The sequence below is a fragment of the Rhipicephalus microplus genome, chromosome 10 (genome assembly GCF_043290135.1).
Source record: "Rhipicephalus microplus isolate Deutch F79 chromosome 10, USDA_Rmic, whole genome shotgun sequence".
Lineage (NCBI taxonomy): Eukaryota > Metazoa > Arthropoda > Arachnida > Ixodida > Ixodidae > Rhipicephalus > Rhipicephalus microplus.
Genome location: NC_134709.1, coordinates 71,775,460 through 71,795,043, shown reverse-complemented (window position 1 = coordinate 71,795,043; position 19,584 = coordinate 71,775,460). Strand labels below are relative to the sequence as shown.

General features: G+C 47.3%; 1 protein-coding gene across 1 annotated transcript in view; it reads left to right on the top strand.

Moving 5' to 3' along the window:
- Window positions 1-2,298: 2,298 nt before the first annotated feature.
- Window positions 2,299-19,584, top strand: part of LOC142774297 (protein O-mannosyl-transferase TMTC1-like) — a 75,070-nt gene continuing 57,784 nt past the window's right edge. Inside the window, exon 1 of the mRNA XM_075874696.1 lies at window positions 2,299-3,816. Within this exon, the coding sequence (XP_075730811.1) occupies window positions 3,122-3,816 (695 nt within the window). The 5' untranslated portion in view covers window positions 2,299-3,121. The remainder of the gene's footprint in view (window positions 3,817-19,584) is intronic.

Below are 19,584 nucleotides of genomic sequence, written 5' to 3'. Positions count from 1 at the left end.
TTATATTGTCCTTTTTTGCTGTCATTCTTACTTGTTTGGTATTTTCATAATATTTACTCTGTATAGACGTTCCTTGTTTTCATTCCGCAAGGCAGGTTACATCTGATCAGGGCGGCCATTCGTGTCTACTTTGCGCGAAATTGGCTACATTTTGACTAGTCTGGCACAGAAAATTTTCTGTTGGCGCCATGGCTAATTCCTAACTGCTTTTAAATCTCTTCTCTTACTTATTCGAAATAGATTAATTTACCCTTCAATAATAAGGACTGTGTTCACAATAGCACTGCTGTTCGATCCGGGTACAAATTCGACGAAGATTTCAACTGACATTGCTACTTTGCGTATACATTCAGCTCGAGTTCTGGCGTCTTTTCAATTCCATCCAAGGACAACCCTGCATCTGTTCTGAACGTCCAGCGTGTCGATTTGCGCGAATACAGCGAGCGAAATACAGCTTTAACGGTGCCCTAGCTACAGGAGGCTGGCACTTGCTGGAGACCTCGCAGATATTTCTCGAACGCAAACACCGCTACAGAGCCGGCCTAGCGAGCGTGCCGTAATTCATGCATATTCAGCGAGCTTTTGCGGCACCCCTGGCTGTTCAGGTTCTGCGCCTTTCCCTAGTACAGTAGAGAGATGGCAGTATTACTCCTTAAGAGTAATTAGGTTATGTTAGAGAAGTATTTCGGCTAAAGAAATGGTGTTACATTAACATTACCTTTAAAAATCATGACAATTTATCTAAAGGGTGGTGCGCTCAGTAGATCACCTGTTAATGTATTCATCTATTATTTATTAACAGTGCTTATGCTGAGAAATTCCCGAAATCTTTGTTCAGCTTTCCAAACTTGATGCTGTGCCATCCCATAGCTCGTCTTCTATTTTGTTTCCTTTTTTTCACCAATTTGCTTATCCCTAAAAAAGAAATAGCGGGCATGCTACATTGTAGTAAGAAGTAACTGAGAAAGTCTCAAATTATTAACTTTAATAAAGGCATTGTATCAAGCTAATACCTTAATTAGTGTAATCTTGGAAATGTAATTGCTACAAAGTCAGCAACAAATAGAACAACTGAATTTCCCTAAAATATTTATTTTTCGTCAACCAGACATCAATAAGTAAGTTTTTTCTAGAGTAATTAATTTACAGGAACCTGTGGTAAAGTTGGTCAGCCATGCTGGACAGCTCACATCCATGTTTCTTGTACAGTAAATTATTTACAGGACCCTGTTGCCGAATTGGGCAGCTATTCTGGATAGCTCACATCCTTGTATACGTTAGCACTCCAGCAAGCCCGCGGCGGGGAGTTGCGGCAAGGCATTCGCGTTTGCCCGAAGGAGGCTAGGAGACCAAACCCACAAGGCGTTAAGCCTTGCCGGGTATTTCATAAAGTTTTATTCATCCATCTATTGATTGCACTACTTTACTTCTATCACATATGCTGTTGATTTATTGCTGTAATGAAAGATGAGTAGCTGCTTAGCAATTTTCTAGAAAAAGTGTGCCGTTGTTACAGCCAATGAAATCAGCTATGCGCACTACTACTGGCTGATGTACTTATCCGCTAATCACAATTTGACTTTCTATGCATGTTCTTTCAAATGAGAGAAACAATGACAGCTCAGCAGCACATTGTTCACTGCAGGTGCTTTAACACACAATAACCCGCAATAATGCTGGGTTTCGTTATTTTCAGACATTTCTATCGAGTTTTCAAATGACTCTCCATTTCGATTATTTCCTTTTGTATAACTAGACGCTGTATTGCTCGATGACATGCTGGACGCGATGCTGTGGCCACGCCAGTTGGAAGTTCTGCAGTTGCAGAAGCGTAATTGCATGGGAGGGAGAGAGAGCGAGTGGTGGGGGGGGGGGGCAAGGAAAAGTAATTTGCATATCAGGACACCAAAGATGGCACAATTTATCACACGTATGAAGCACACTCTACAGATTTCATTATTTGCCATGAAGTCTAGAGTTAATAAATGTGCTTTCTAAATCGGATTTACCATGAACTGTTCAACTCTCGAAGTCTCGAATATTGGCACAGCCCTACTTCGAACGACGTCTTTACAACAGCGGCTCAAATCCCTGCTCCGAAAAGCTGAGTTTTTACAGCACCCCCAACCCACAACATCTGCGCCAACCGGTAGATGGCAGCAGTGCCCACGGGACGCATCGAACGGGCCGGCACCAGTCCTCCATTGAGCATGCACGGATCCACGCCAGGGGTCTCCCGTTTCGCAGGGACGTCCAGTTCGTGTGAGTCCTTTCTGCTGGGTGCCTTGTGCGCCGGACGCTCTGAGCGAGGGTGGTCTCGCGCGGCTCTGCAATCGCGCGCGCGTGAATCTAATTCGCGTTTCGTTGCGCCGTGTGCTCTCAGCTTACTGTGAATCTTTCATTTTAATCCAAGCCTGCGCCTGGGATCGTCGCATAAAAATTTTGCAATGCGCAGTCCCGTCGGCGGATAAGGAGAATGGATTTGGTGTTGTGCATACCTTTCTGAAAAGGGAAGATGTAGCTTCAGATGAGCTCGCTTGCAGGTGCGAGCACCGGAAAATGTCGTGTATCTTTCAGTGCGGCTCAACTAACGTTTAGGGGTCCACGGGGACATGCGCTCCAAAGAATGTACCAGTAGCATTCAAGTAGGTTTACGTTTTGTTTGATTTTGTATTAGTCTCTTCTAAACTTTTATTTACGGTGCACTTCGTTCCCTTGTTGTGATAAGCATGTGCCGTCAGGCGTTCGCATCCCCAAACGGAAACGGGCCGAAGGTGTCTACCACCGTTCATTTGCTGTACCGACCGACAATCGCGTCTCTAGAACGGATTTACCGAGGATTACCACGCTGCGTCACTGAGAGTGTCGCACAAGACGACCATTGTGAGTGGACATACGCATCAAGTCTCTTCGCCGGGCAGGAGTAAGCCGTCCGATGCTACCACGTGCTTCGGAAAGTGACGAATCTTCCTACCACGCTTTCACTTTGTTTTGTGTGCGCGCCTGTGTAGTTCATCGACTGCGTTAGCGCCGTCCAAGTGCATTGTTCGAATTAGTAGTGCGACGACAGCGTGCGTGTTTTTATTGTGTTGTGTTGGCGTTGGTTGTGTGGATCCCGAAGATGGCTGTAGGGGGCTGGTTGAGCGGAGGTGCGCAATCGTCCCTGCTTCACGCCTACCTAGAGTCATCTGCAAGTGCGTCCACCGCGACGGCGCTTTCGGATCACTCTGACGGCGATCGGAAATGCGGCCGACCGTACACATGGCACAAACGTTGTCGCAGTAAAACAACGAGCACTGCGGACACTTTGCGTGCGCTGACTGGGTCGCTGGGTGCCCTATGTGCTTCTGTAATCGCGAGGATGCGTTTTTATTTTGTATATTCTACGAGACTACGTGCGGCCAGTTCGAGTGCGGTACCAGTTGAGGACGACAACCGCCAGCAGCGGCAATCATCATTCAACTGCCAAAGACGTCCGCGCCTCACGCAACAACAGCCACAAAAGAGACGCGACGGGGCAGTTGGTGCCACCGATGAACCGGTGTGCGGCACGGCACGTAGGCCCTTAGCCACTTGGATGCCCGCGTTGTGTGCCGGTGTTGTGGCGGTGCTGTGTTACGTGAACTCGCTGGATGGCGATTTCGTGCACGACGACATGGTGGCCGTCGTTGGCAACCCCGACGTCACCGGCGAGAGTAGACGGCATGCAGCATCTTCGTCGTCATCGTCGCTTTGGATAAACGATTTCTGGGGCCGACCAATGGCGGATCCTCGAAGCCACAAATCGTACCGGCCCCTCACAGTGCTCACTTTCAGGTGAGGAGTATGCGTGCTTAGAAGTAGGTAAATGTAACGTGCTTCTCTTTGTAGAATTAGATGCGCAAGCTGTATTCTAAAATGAATGAGTGCAGGTATTTCTACATCCTCACCAGAGCTCGCTAACACCCCCCGAAAGTGAATTCTCCGACAGCAACGTAAATTATTCCTAGCCGACTATTGAGCCGCGATGGAAGGCGCTTGCGGTTCCCGGCTGCTGACCACGAAAATCACGGGCCGATATTGGGGAAATGCTAGAGGGTCGTCCTCTGTGTGCAGTTTAAACACACGTAAATGATTTCCGTAACCAGCCACACAGGCTTGCCTCGTTAACATATTGTGAATTTCGAACGGTAAACAATAGATGCTAATACTTTTCGTATCTAGGATACACAAATAGTCCAGATGAAGGACATTGAGAACGGCCAGACATAAAGGTGCGATTCGTCCACTGATGTGAATTCCAGTTGAACTGGGTGAAAAAGCTTCGCCTAAAACTCTATTCTGGAGGTGGTAGGATAATCAGAAGATGAATAGGTGAAGTGCAGGTGGTATGTTACATATACGTGATGTACTCCTGCAAGCATTTATTGAGCCAGCGTGAAAGAAGTATCATCAGTACAGCTAGTTGTTACATAAGAACTTACTAATAACTCCTAATGCGTTAAAAATGCGATTGATGATTGTCTGATTGATATGGGGGTGTTTAATGGCACAAAATCACCGATGAAAATAAGAAGCACCATATTGAAGGGCTCCGGAAGTATAGACCGCCTGGGGCTCTTTACCGTGCAGCCAAATCAGAGCACATGCTCCTACAACGTTTTCGCCTCCACCGTAAACGCAGCCGCCACAGCCGGGATTCGATCCCGTGACCTGCGGCGCAGCAGCTGAGTACCTTAGCCAGTATTGCTACCACGTTGCATGGTATATCTGATGTGTATCGCATCCCGGATGGTACAGAGATGTGTACTAGATGCGTTATATATTAGATACTTCGTAGATAACCATTAGGCCTGCCATGCAACCTTAGTTGGTAGGATCGTATTGCTGGTGCATGTGCTGTTCATTTTGAAAGCTTATACAATAATTAGTATTAACCAACTTAATGTAGTGGCACAAGTTTTACATTATTATTATTATTATTATTATTATTATTATTACATTATTATTATTATATGAGCACACAGTAGAGCGGGTGGACAGCACGAAGAGTACGAATACCCACAGTTCGGCCAATATTTCTCGCTCAGAAATCGTTCCAATCAGCTGCGTTTAGCGTACACAGTTTTACAATACATCCTGTGTTGTTCGGTTGAAATGTTCACATTCTCGCTTGTCGAAAGCGCTTTTCGAATTTTGCTGTAATTCAGTTTTAGTTTTTGAGCTTCTCTTTTTCTATAGCCTTTGACTCGCCCCGAAATTTAACCTCGCCGTTGCAAGACTGTGTTATAGTAATTCACTGTAGGCTTTGGTGCTTGGTCAGCATACATTAAATGCAAATAGCGGTCCTGTTTCGTTCGTTTATCTGCGCGCGCGTCGGCTGGCGTTCGATGGGGTGCCTAACCTTTCAGTATTGTTCAGTATGCCAGTTTACATTTTTAGCAGAAACTGAGAGCAAATGCTAAAAAGAAAAAAAACACACCCAGGAAGAATAGTGCTGAAACGCCATTTGCGCTCCTAATGACCCGCGGCATGCCGGTCGGTCACGCTAGCCCGGTGGCGTAGCGGAACGTTTTCTACTCTTGCGGGTAAAGGCTGCTGGGAAAGCCCGAAAGAGTGTGAGATGCACGTCTTATTGTTTTTTTTTTCGCATCAACTGTACCTGTATGGCCAATAGAACCACGAAAAATCTGGGAAGCGAGTGAAAGATTCTGGAGTGTATTGCAAAAATCGTCTAGTGAAATCGCGACGAGTTATCGTCGCAGAAAACGTACGCGACAGGGCTATCACCAGAATTTCTTCCCGGAGCTCTACTACAATTTATGTCATTCGTGCCGTGAGTTTGTGTTTATTGTCTATATATATAGACAATAAACACAAACTGCAATATATATATATTATATATATATATATATTATATATATATATATATATATATATATATATATATATATATATATATATATATATATATATATATATATATATATATATATATATATATATATATATATATATATATATATATATATATATATATATATATATATATTTATATATATATACATACATATATATATATATATATATATATATTAAAATAGAGGTGTTGTACGTCGAGAAAGGTTCAGACGCAGCTTGGCAAAATGAGCTTTAACAGGCAGGTCTGGCTAATGGCGAACGGCGTGCGCGAGCTACTACTGCAGCCACCGATCATCATCGTCTTCTTCGTTGCCAGCAGAGCGTCCGTTACTCAGATTCATTAATTCATTACAATTGGTGTCCATAGTGCAAGACAGAATGGTGTCCATAGTGCAAGAAGGTTCGCGTCCGTAAAGGAGGAAAAAAGGAGAGAACCCTGTAGTGCTTTGAATGGCGGTATTATAGGCGAACGTGATAAACGGGAGCACTCGGTCCCAATTGGAGTGGTCTGACGAGATATACATAGACAGCATGTCACCAAGGGTGCGGTTGAAGCGCTCTGTCATTCCATTGGTCTGAGGATGATAGGCGCTTGTAGTGCGGTGAACGACGTGGCACTCACGCAGCAATGCTGTGATGACGTCTGACAAGAATACGCGACCACGATCGCTCAGTAACTCCCGAGGTGCTCCGTGACGTAATACGATGTTGTGAAGAACGAAAGTCGCAACGTCTTTTGCTGTAGACGAGGGAAGGGATGAAGTTTCGGCATACCGCGTGAGATGGTCGACGGCAACTATGATCCAGCGGTTACCGTCAGCAGTGTTGGGAAGGGGACCATAGATATCGATGCCGACGCGGTCGAATGGTCGAGATGGGCATGGTAAGGGTAGCAAGGTACCGCTGGCGTGACAAGGGGGAGTTTTTCGTCTCTGGCACGTCGAGCAGGCCCGAACGTATTGTCGTATAAAACGGTACATGCCACGCCAGTAATATCGGAGACGTATGCGAGAATAAGTCTTCAGGAAACCTGCGTGGCCACATTGGGGGTCGTCATGAAACGTGGAACAAATTTCGGATCGCAGATGACGTGGAATCACGAGTAGCCACTGACGTCCACCGGGTGCGTAGTTGCGTCGGTACAGCACGTCGTCGCGAGTGGCGAAGTGCTCCACTTGCCGACGCAACGTGCGAGAAGGGGGGGAAGCCGTCCGCCCAGCCAGGATGTCTAGAATCGAAGCAACCCAAGGGTCCTTGCGTTGCTCAGATGGCATGTCGGCGATGGTGACGGAAGTGGCATCAGAGGTTATACTTTCGCAGCAGTCCGGGTCAGGGGGTAGAGGCGAACGGGATAGGGCGTCTGCGTCCGAATGTTTCCGGCCGGAGCGATAGACCACGCGAATATTATATTCTTGGAGGCGTAATGCCCATCGGGCGAGGCGACCGCTTGGATCCTTCAATGACGACAACCAGCAGAGGGCGTGGTGGTCAGTCACGACGTCAAAAGGGCGCCCGTACACGTAAGGTCGAAATTTTTCTATCGCCCAAATAATGGCGAGGCATTCCTTTTCGGTGACAGAATAGTTGCTTTCGGCTTTGCTAAGAGTTCGGCTTGCGTAGGCAACCACGTACTCTTGGAAGCCGTCTTTCTTCTGTGCAAGAATAGCGCCTAGCCCGACACCACTAGCGTCGGTGTGGATCTCTGTAGGTGCCGATGGGTCGTAGTGTCGCAGAATAGGCGGCGACGTGAGGAGGCGGCGCAGTTCATTGAAAGAGTCGTCACAGGTGGCAGACCAGGCTGAAAGGTCTCTGGAGCCGGCGAGGAGCTTGGTCAAAGGAGCGATGATCGTCGCGAAATTGCGGACGAAGCGCCGGAAGTAAGAGCAAAGGCCTATGAAGCTTCGGAGCTCTTTCATGGTGGTCGGTTTGGGAAACGCTGAAACGGCTGTAAGTTTGGCAGGGTCAGGAAGAATGCCGTCTTTTGAAACCACGTGGCCAAGGATCGTAAGCTTTCGAGCGGCGAAATTGCACTTCTTCAGATTCAGTTGCAGCCCCGCGGCAGAAATACACGCGAGGACTTTCTCGAGGCGGGTTAAATGGGTTGCAAAATCAGTTGAAAAGACGACAATATCATCTAAATAACAAAGGCAAACGTTCCATTTGAGGCCTCGAAGGATAGAGTCCATCATCCGCTCGAAAGTAGCTGGCGCGTTGCAGAGGCCGAAGGGCATCACTGTGAATTCGTAAAGCCCGTCGGGTGTGATGAAAGCAGTTTTTTCACGATCGGCCTCTGCCATGGGTACCTGCCAGTATCCAGAGCGGAGATCTAAAGAAGAGAAAAATTCGGCTCCCTGTAGGCAGTCCAAGGCATCGTCAATGCGTGGCAGCGGATAGACATCCTTGCGCGTGATTCGGTTGAGACGCCGGTAGTCCACGCAAAACCTGATGGATCCGTCCTTCTTCTTCACCAACACAACTGGAGAGGCCCAGGGACTGCTTGACGGTTCGATTATGCCACGTGTCAGCATGTCGTCAACCTGTTCATTGATGGCACGGCGTTCGGTAGTTGACACACGATATGGACGCTGCCGTAATGGCGTCTCTTGACCGGTATCTATACGGTGTACAACAGATGACGCTCGACCTAAGGAACGCTGATTGTGGTCAAACGAGGCTCGAAAACGCTGTAGGAGCTTGATCAGCTGTCTCTGCTGCCCAGGCGTGAGGTTACAATCGATGGACTTGCGGAATACATCCATAGGTTCATTAGCGTCAGTTGCGGGTGTAATGGCACAAGTCGGTAGAAATGGCTTGTCTGGATAGATCGGTTCTTCGAAAATACAATTTAAGGTCTCGAGGCTTCCCAGACACTCACCGCGTAGCAGGATGTACGGGCAAGCAGAAACGTTGCACGCATAAAGTACCGCCGAACCATTGGAAAAGTTGATGACGGCAAACGGGAGGACGATGGTTCGGTGTTGCACACTAGCTATAGTTGGTTGGAACAGGAGCGTCGAGTTAGTGGCAGCAGGGGAAAACACAGGCACTAGGACGGCGGACAACGGCGCGATGCGGACGTCAGCTGCGGCAAACACTTTCGAGGGACTGTGGTGGTCGATATCAAGGCACGGATTCGTCAACGTGAGTTCAGCACGAGCGCAGTCGACGAGAGCCTGATGGGTAGAAAGGAAATCCCATCCTAGTATCACGTCGTAAGATGAACGTGGGAGAACAACAAAGTTGACGGCGTACCAAACATCTTGAATAAGAACGCGTGCTGTGCACTGAGCTGTCGGCGCGATGAAATGGGAGGTGGCTGTACGCAGAGCAAGATTCGTAAGCGGCGTTGTAACTTTTCTCAAATCGCGACACAGTTTTTCACTAATTACAGAAACGACGGCGCCTGTGTCGACAAGTGCACGTACAGCAACACCTTCTACTAGCACATCAATTTCGTTGGACGGACAAAGAGGAGGTCTTAGAAAGTTCGACGACGACGCAGTTCTTGCCTCCGGAACTGCGGCTGTCAGTTTTCCTCTCGAGCGGGGCTCGTGCGCCGAAGCATCGGGGAGACAGATCGGCGACGGGGTGGTAATGACCGGCGAGAATCGACGGGGCGTCGTGGGGACAATGAGTCGGTGATAGGAGAAGATGGTCGCCGGGGATTCTGGGCAGCCTGGTAATTTGCAGAATTCCCATGGTCTGGAGGCTGGAAGTTGCGACGGCGACAGTAGCGTGCTATATGTCCCACGAAACCGCATGCGAAACAGATGGGTCGATTATCCAAGGTGCGCCATGGGTTAACGACAGAAGGTGCAGGGGGCGAAACGGGATGGGGTGCCGTGTATGTAGGCAGCGTCGTAGGGTAGGGGGACCCGGTGCCCCGGTATGCGCCAGAGACAGGTGGGGCTGGGGGTCTAGCAACGACGGCAGCGTAGGTCAGCGGCGTAGGGACAGGTGGCGATGGAGGCAGTGCTTGCGCGACCTGTGTCTCAATGACCTGGCGTAGACGTGGGTCTAACGAGGTCACTGGCGCGGATGCTTCGGCCACAAGAGAAAGCTGACGCGCAACTTCCTCACGAATGAATTGTTTGATTTGGGGGAGTAAGACGGTCTGATCAGCAGCGACGTCGTGTACGAGGGCGGAAACTTCAGCCGTATCTTCTGCGGCCCTGCGCGTCGAGACACGCTGCTTACGCAACTCGTCGTACTCCTGACAGAGGTGGACAACATCGGTGACGGTCTGTGGATTCCTAGCGACGAGCATCTGGAAGGTGTCGTCATCAACTCCTTTGATGATGTGCTTGATTTTGTCGCGTTCGGTTAGAGATTCATCCACGCGCTTGCAAAGGGACAAGACATCTTCAATGTAACTCGTAAAGGTCTCGTCCCTGCGCTGGACTCGACTACGGAGACGCTGTTCCGCGCGAAGCCGGCGCACGGCGGGACGGCCGAAGACCGCGGAGATGGTGGTCTTGAAGGCGGACCAGTTGGTAATTTCGCCTTGGTGGTTCTTGAACCAGAGGCTGGCCACATCAGCTAGGTAAAAGCGCACGTTTGTGAGCTGGTCGCAGGCGTTCCACTTGTTGGAAGCGCTTACGATTTCGTACTCGACGAGCCAGTCCTCGACGTCTTGTTCATCGTTGCCGCGAAAAATTGGTGGGTCACGTTGCCGAGGCGCGCCAGTACAGTAGACTGTCGTTGGTGAGGCAGCTTGAGAAGGGCCAGGAGCAGTCATGGTGAACGGTGAGGGTAGCGTCCGATTGCGAAGTTCCAGGTTGATGGGAACCCCGGCTCCTCCACCACTTAAAATAGAGATGTTGTACGTCGAGAAAGGTTCAGACGCAGCTTGGCAAAATGAGCTTTAACAGGCAGGTCTGGCTAATGGCGAACGGCGTGCGCGAGCTACTACTGCAGCCACCGATCATCATCGTCTTCTTCGTTGCCAGCAGAGCGTCCGTTACTCAGATTCATTAATTCATTACAATATATATATATATATATATATATATATATATATATATATATATATATACATATATATATATATATATATATATATACATGATGACATTGCATTGCTGAGTAACTCAGGGGACGAATTGCAACTCATGATTATGGAGTTAGACAAGGAGAGCAGAAAGGTTGGTCTTAAATTTAATCTGCAGAAAACGAAAGTAATGTACAACAACCTCGGAAAGTAGCAGCGCTTCGAGATAGATAATAGTGCACTTGAAGTTCTAAAAGACTATGTCTACTTAGGGCAGGCATTAACCGCAGAGCCGACCACGAGATTGAAGTAACTAGAAGAATAAGAATAGGGTGGAGCACATTCGGCAAGCACTCTCAAACTATGACAGGTAGATTGCCACTATCCCTCAAGAGGAAGGTACATAACAGCTCTTTCTTGCCAGTGCTTAGCTACGGAGCAGAAACCTGGAGACTTACAAAGAGGGTTCAGCTTAATTTGAGGACGACGCAGCGAGCAATGGAAAGAAAAATGGTAGGTGTAACCTTAAGAGACAAGAAGAGAGCAAAGTGGATTAGGGGACAAACGGGGGTTAAGGATATCATAGTTGAAATAAAGAAGAGGAAATGGACATGGGCCGGGCATGTAGCGCGTAGACAGGATAACCGCTGGTCATTAAGGGTAACTAACTGGATTCCCAGAGAAGGGAAGCGGGCTATGGCGCGACAGAAGGTTAGGTGGGCAGATGAGATCAAGAAGTGTACGGGTGTAAATTGGCAGCAGCAGGCACAGGACCGGGTCAACTGGCGGAACATGGGAGAGGCCTTTGTCCTACAATGAACGTAGTCAGGCTGATGATATATATATATATATATATATATATATATATATATATATATATATATATATATATATATATATATATATATATATATACATATATATATATATATATAGTAAACTAGAAAATAACGTGAAGTCAACGCCTTTTCCATCGCCACCTTGGTATACGACACGCCTATGTATATATCGCGTTGCGAACTTGAAAATTCTTAGGGGTTCGGAATTCACCCCCTGTCGTCAACTTACTTTTTCCGAGCTAATGATACTCTGAGATACACAGATCGCGTCGAAACCTCGCAGAATAGGATTTCTTTCACACACACACAAAAATACTTGGCAAACTGGTGAAACAATGCGGAACTATAAATGCTGGCCCATTTAACCAAAGTAAGATTTAACCATTGTGGTATAGCGCCATTAGTTAACATATTCGCGCACAGCGTATCGCGAATCCTGCGCTGTAAATTGGCAACAACAAGCGCATAATAAACGCTGGCACTCGATATTATCTTCTTCAAAGCGTCGACATTTACGGAGACCAACGGTACGATTTGCGTTCCCCCGTAAAGGGGTAACCGGCGCCAATGCTCATGCATACACAACACTGCACTTCAGCGACACAGAAGGCCGACGTTCACAGCTTGAGCCGCGAACGGGCACAGTATAGTATTGCGTACCGGTGGCCTCTGCCTCGGTCCACCAAGGCTTGACATTGGCCCGTCGATATCATCGCCTTTGCGCAGCGCTTGTTGCAGCAATTTGATGCATCGGTGGTATCCTCGTGAGAGAAGTCGGCTGCAGAGATACACCGTTCACGCATGTGGAAACTGCAACACTTGGACAAACCGTCACACGCTAGCAATAAGCGAAATGCAAAGAACGTAACGACGTCTCGCCTTTCTGTCAGTTTCAACATAGTAATAGCAGCAGCACGTGCTGATACCGAAGGAACTTCTGGTCACTTAATTTATTACTCTCTAACACCGAAGCATAAATATTGTGTTTTGATATTTGCTATACAGTAAAAAAAAAAAGATGCTTTCACCGCTTTCAGGGAAAAAGAAGGCACTCAATGCGAAGGAACAGCTCTTATGATGTTACATCTGTAGCTTAAAAGAAAAAGTATTTGAAATACATGACCGGACACAGGGAGAAAAATTTTGAAAATGAACTGTCTCCTCGTTAGGGCTTCAGTTCCTCACCAATACTGCTGGGGTATACGCCAGCACACAGAACCGGAAGCCATCCAGCACCTGTAATTGTAAACAGAGACAGGCAACTCTCAGGCGGCAATGCCCCGGGTGCTCCTATAGCTGTGATCGAGACGCTTTAACTATGACCGTATATACTTTAGCCAGACCAAGCTTCAACTGCGTCGCCACCAAATCGTTCCCTATAGCCGCTAATAAATGTCAAGGCGCATTACTTCACTTTACCGCTCATTGACGCCGGCAGAAACCCATGCCGTCTTGCTGCACCCAATACAGAACACCATGCATTTGCTAAAAAATATCCAAGCTGTACAGAAGGCGTGTTTGTGGAGTGTTTTGCATGCGCCCGAATAGCTTAAACAGTAACGAAAACAATAAAAAGGGCGTTTGGTAGCTTAGTTGGTAGAACGCCGGGCGCTTATCATGATCCGCGAGGTCGTATAAATGCGGTTTCCGGTAGCGCATATTTCTGCGATAGTTATTTTTCACTTTCGTTAGCGTTCACTTTGTCAACGTCATATCCCTGACTCATATACGCCATTGAAGTATTGATGTACCGTGGCATAAAACATTTTTTGTGTTTATATTTATACCATGGCTCATACAACAATTAAAGCCCGGTGAAATAACTACGACGACGCACACAACACACGCATTCGCTGAGAGGGTCTTATATGAAGCCATAATAAGTGCATTCAGTAATGTTAGGAATATTGATGTTGTCAGAAGTAGTTGATCAAATAATAATGAATGTGTTCGCAAATCGGGTGTCGAGGTTTCGTTTTTGGGCTGACCTAAAGAAACAGTAAATTGTGAAGACAAACAAGCCCATTGCTGCAAGCCCCCTGTTCTTGATGATGATGATGATGATGATAATGGTGATGATGGTGATGATGATGATGACGACCTGGATGGCGCTCACCCACAAAGGGGTATATTCTAAGAACCGGGTGGTAGGATACTAAACTGAAACTAAAACTGATTTGAAAAGCTAGTTTTAGAGACAAAAGTATTGACATATTTAGTTCTTCGTTCTCCGCTTCTTTCTACTATCCGAGCTCGCGCGAGCAGCAGTGCCGATCTTGCTTCCCTACAACATATACATACGGGCTATCTTCAAGCCAGGTCTTTGTTCGAGCTCTGAACGAGAGAGAAAAACAATGTGCACAGTCAGCTTTTCTCATACCTGACACGCAAGGGACCTTAAAATGTGCGTTGCTGAACATTTTATTCAGTATTTTCAGTCTATTTGTATATTTTCCAGATCTCGCAAGCTGATAAATATTAATCACCGACATCACTTCGTTACCAACTTGTAAAAACTCGGTAGTTGTTTACTTCTGAGTCACCCGGCATTTTTTAGAATGGGAAGCTTCCACATTGCCTAGTTGTCTGCGAAGTTGGTGACAGAGAGGCATTATTAATGTGCGAGGCGGGGTTGCTTTCTTCGAAGTTTCGTGTTCGGGCCGCTTTCGCTGTGGTAAGCCCAATATAGGCTTCTGAAACAGGGGTGAAAACAGAGGGAACAAAACAACCACACGCACTCGGAGATGCCACCCACGTGGAGCGTAACAAACGATTACAAGCTGCATGAAAAAGTGGCCAGCAGGGAGCCCTCGCCACGGCGGCTCGAGGAACATGTAGTGGCGGAACATTAACGTGTATAGCTCGCTGCCGCAAGCGAGCTCATGGGGAGCCCCCGACTCGCGCGGGGGCTCCCTTACTTTCCCAGAGTTCTTTTTTTTTTCTTATCTCCGCCCTTGGTTTCGCGACAGGACGTTGCAATAGACGAGAAAGAAAAAAGGAAACGCACGTGTCGAGGTGTGCAAAAATGTACCCTCGTTTTACCTGCCACCTTCGAAAGGAACGCCTTTTGCAAAACTATAACGTGGGCCGCGGTGCGGCCGCCACGATAGGAAGTTCTCGAAAGAAATAGCGTCAAGGCCACTGCACATGCGCAAAACCCAAACGTAGTTTGGGTTTTGCTGTTTTCCGAAATCTAGCGTCCCCAACCCAAAACTCCAACCGAGTTTGGGTTTCGGGTAAGGGGCGCTATTTTTCTAATATAGCGGGAGTCCTGAAGCCTGCCTCCAGAAGAGCTGGGTCAGACAAATGTGACAGCACCGACTGAAGGGACGGCTCTCGGCTAAGACTAGAGTGACATAGATTAGGGGGAGCGTCTGAAGCGCTGCAGACCCTATTCGCTGCTGCTTGACCCAAAGCACCCACACGCAAAGGGCTTTGGGGCCCCAAACTTTTCAGGCCCCTATATTCGAAGACTGCATTATGTTGCTTCCGTAAATAACGCGAAAAAGAATGAATCAAGAAAACACGCAGCGGGCAAATTGACTTTATTTTGTTGTCCTTGCAATATATGTGTATCCTATTTGTAACGAAGCAAATAAGGACCGAATTTTATCTCGTTATGTCTCTCGTTACACTTGGTCCCATAAATGGTTGGAAGCGTGAGTAAGCCATTGACAGACAAGCTGTTAAAGTCATCAATAATTTGGTTTGTCTATCCTGTGTGACCTGCCTTGAACCGCCTATCATTTATGTGCCAAATAAAATGGATAAACCCCAATGCAAGCTTACCACTGGTCCCCTAACGATGAATACGCCAACATTTAGCACAACAAACGCGTATTTATCACAGAAACATTCGCGGTATATCAGAAAGTTATCATCACCATAGGCTGATATGTGACACATACGTGGGGGAAGTCTTGTTGCTCACCACTGGTCAGTTAAAAAAAAAGGAGGCAATCGTTAGCCCTAAAATAGCGAACGGGAAAGGCAATGGAAACTGTGCAAACACCCGAGAAGCGACAGAAGGCTTACCACAATGAAGGCGCAGCGAAAGCCGAGTAAAGGCGCCCATGACTTGATTTCTAACACGCGATCCAGTGCCTACAGAGACCGGTTGTGGAGCACAAGCCGCCATTTTTTTTATCTGTTTTTACTATAATAGACTCTGCCAGTTTGTGCTTTGCGAGGCGAGAGAGGGGGAGGAAAGCGATAGTTTTGAGGGTGCCTTCCTGAGCCCGCACGAGATGCGAGCATGCGCAGTGCGAACGGCGCTGCCGCCGATGCCGAGCGCGACATCATGCGACTAAGAAATGCTCTGCACTAAAAAAAAGTTTTCAACTTATAGAGAGATGGAGAATTATTGATTATATTGAACATTGTACTTATTTAGTTATTTGTGATGAAATAGCCTTACGGAATGTGAGTCATTTTATATTATTGGGATGATTCATTCACAAAAAATTTGCCATGTCAAAAGTAAGTCTGCATCGCTGTGGCAGGATCGTAAACTAGTAAGCTAAAGTTCGCATTATTCTGCAGCGATTCATTTATTCCCAGAACATCAGTAGACTGAAACCGCCTTCCAGGATCTGTGGCCATCTTGACCGATCATCGCTTGTTTTGTTCTGCGCTTACTAGCATTTTATAAACACACTTACTTGTTTCGTTTGTACACAATGCTTATATTTTGTTTTTTATTGTTTGTCATTTATTTATTTTTTATTATTAGCTAACATTGTATGAGCAAAAAAAAATCATGTTTGACCATTCTCCACGATGCCTTTGGCCTGGATAGTATTACGAAATAAATAAATATATAAGGCGAGCAGCTGTAAACAAAGGTGCACAGAAAAAAGTGTCGGAGCTTGCTCAGTGCTGCAGGTTTCATTCGAAGACGTGTTACGTGCGCGCAACTAGTCGCGAGAACTCGGAAGTTATTCGCTTGCGCGTGTTCCCTGTTCACGCCCATTATGAGGGATGCTCCTTGCCGTCTTTAGGCTTTACCTAATTTTACAGCGCAAGAAAGCTGTATAGCAGCCATTAGCTGTAAAGCGCCACGTTTTACGTATGCGTGCAGACGCGAAACATCTCAAGTACTGAATTGCGCAACTAAACCGGTTCCTAACGTTAACGTTATATCGTCTACCGTATTCACAGGCAAGACGTCGTGCATGCTCTTCGGGTTTGCAAAGCGTACTCCCCGAGTTCTTCAGATTAAGCATCCGCTATTACCCTACTTGATGACTATTCTGTCTTTTTCGACCTCGTTTCACTTGTAGGGTAGCATACTGCCCATAATCTGATTGGCGTCGCCGTTTTTGCTGCATTCCCTCTTTCTCTAGACAGCGGACTCGAAAGATCTGAAGTTGTAATTTATACACGTTGTCACCGGGGCAGCACCTAATTGTTGCCCGATCATTTGGAAAAAAAAAAATCCTCGTGATTTGCCATCTTCGTATCAAACAAGTACCAGAACTGCACACTTCAAATGGCCTTGTACTCTATTGTCGTGTATCACCACTACGCAACATATAAAATAATATTATTTCGGTTTTACTACTCAGAACTGCGATGTGATTACGAGGGACGTCGTAGTAAAGGGCTCACGAAATTTGGTCTCTTAGTAGACTGGTCATGACCGACCTACTCTGAACCGATTGGTCAGGACCGACCAGGTCCTCTTTAATACGCACTGCCATCGCATGCACAGTACACGAGCATCTACCTTTTCACCTCCACAGAAATGCGACCGTCGGAGCTGGAATTGAACCCGCAACCTTTAGGTGAGCAGCCAGCCACTGTAACCGCTGCACCACCGCTGCGAACTTCTTGATAGAAACACGTACTACCATATTGCTTTTACAGTAACCTTTACTCGTGAAACACAGTGAAATTCAAGTATACGATACGTTGGATTTCTTCACAACTGCTACATGAAGCTACAAGAAGCGGGAAGGTGGATTTCTCGTTCGTGCTCGAGCACTCCGCCTTCCACACAATCTACTTGCCGAGGAACCACAGAGGGCGAAAAGAACGGTGCCGTCTTTGGGTTCGTGACTTGGGTGCACGCGTATATAAAGCAGTCGACGCCACCGCACAATGGGCACTTGTCTCACAGCGAGACGGGACGGGGGGTCTACCCAACTACATCCGTGCAGCCACCGAGCAAAAAAAGGCGGGGAGGGAGGAGGATTCGTGCCATTATTCTACCCTCCCATCTATACACGGTGGTGTGAGGGGCACGCGGCGTTTGCGCAGGCGAAATGCTGCCCTTCGGGACGTCCTGTCCTGGCAAACAACTAACTGTGAATCCTCACTACACCCCCCCCCCCCCCCCCCAATTCTACATGCTTCAGTGCGTATAGCGCCCAGAGGACCCCACACGAACGTCCGGTAGGGTGCTCGTCGATCATGCCAGCTTTCTCGCTTGCTCCTTGAATTGCTTTCCTTTTTTTTTTGTATTTGTGTCAACTTGCGTGTGTGTGTGGCGGGTGGGGAAAAGGGGGTTATTTCTTGCCGTTTTAAGGCGAACGCGAGAAATGGGGGGCGAGCTGGAGGAGAGCAGGAGAGGTGGTCCCCTCTCAGCAATGTTCTCGACGAACCGATGCGTACACTTTACTGCCTTTTCAGGCGTGATGCCATGTATCATCGCGACAGGCTCTTTTTCTAATCATCCTTGCAACCCTCAAGAAACCATATATACACTATAACTTGCTGTCGAACTAGCTGATGATATATCATCTTCAAAAGCAGGTGCGACTTGGCATTCCCCCATTCATACACGCATTGAGAGTTGCAGATCGCTAGACGATGTTCGAGGAGTGTGCTCGTCAATAGGTGTGTGTGTGTGTGTGTGTGTGCGCGCGCGCGCGCGCGTGTGTGTGTGCGCGTGTGTGTGTGTGTGTGTGTGTGTGTGTGTGTGTGTGTGTGAAGTAAGCAGTGCCAAGGAGTTGCGTCTAATATTCAAGATGTTTACCTACGCGAGCAAAAAGGCTCACCACTGAACGAGATGTTGCTTCCTTACGTCCGGGGTGTATGTAATAAGACCTCAAGACAAGATCAACACCATTGTTCTATTCTGTTTTGCTAGTCTTTTCTGTGAATACGTGGTTGACCCATCCAGCGGCGCTCTGCCCGAACTATCATCAGGTAGACCCTTCCGTGAACGATACATTTAAAAGGAAGTCAAGCTACTCGCTAAAGAATAAACAGGTACCATGGCAACGCTTCTATTCTGCGAGCGTATATTCAGCATTAACTATTGATTATCTGAACAAAACAACAGCATATAATTGAGCTTCTTTTGTTCTACTTTTGCGAGTAATTTTGCGTCGACGAATAGCAACGCAATTAATTTAAAACATGGGGTCTACGCACTCTTGCCTTTACTACAAGAATAGCGGCTGTTACTGTACACAGCAAATACAAGACTGGATAAAAAATGACATATGTGCTCCTTCGGGTGCCACTCTTCTTGCTTTTGCTTTGATCTGCAACACAACGACCGAAGCACAAAACAATTGAGCCTTGTCCTACCGGTGTCTTCACACCAAAGGGTGGGTGGGGCGTCTGTATACCGTTCACTTGTCTCGCTTGTCACGTACTTGCGATGGCTGACACATGCGCCGGCACGAACAGGCCAATTAGCGCTGTGAGCGCGAGGGCCAATCTCAAAACTCCGAAGTGGCGCAATGCACGTGATAATAACACAGGCGCGTGCAGCATGCTGCAAGCTTCGTGGCCTGAGCTTTGCGGTTGTCGTTAGCGCTCCTATTGCATTTTTTTTATATTGACCCTCTGTCGTGATCTCTCTGCCGTTCGATTGACCCTCTGTCGTTCCTCTGTCGTGAT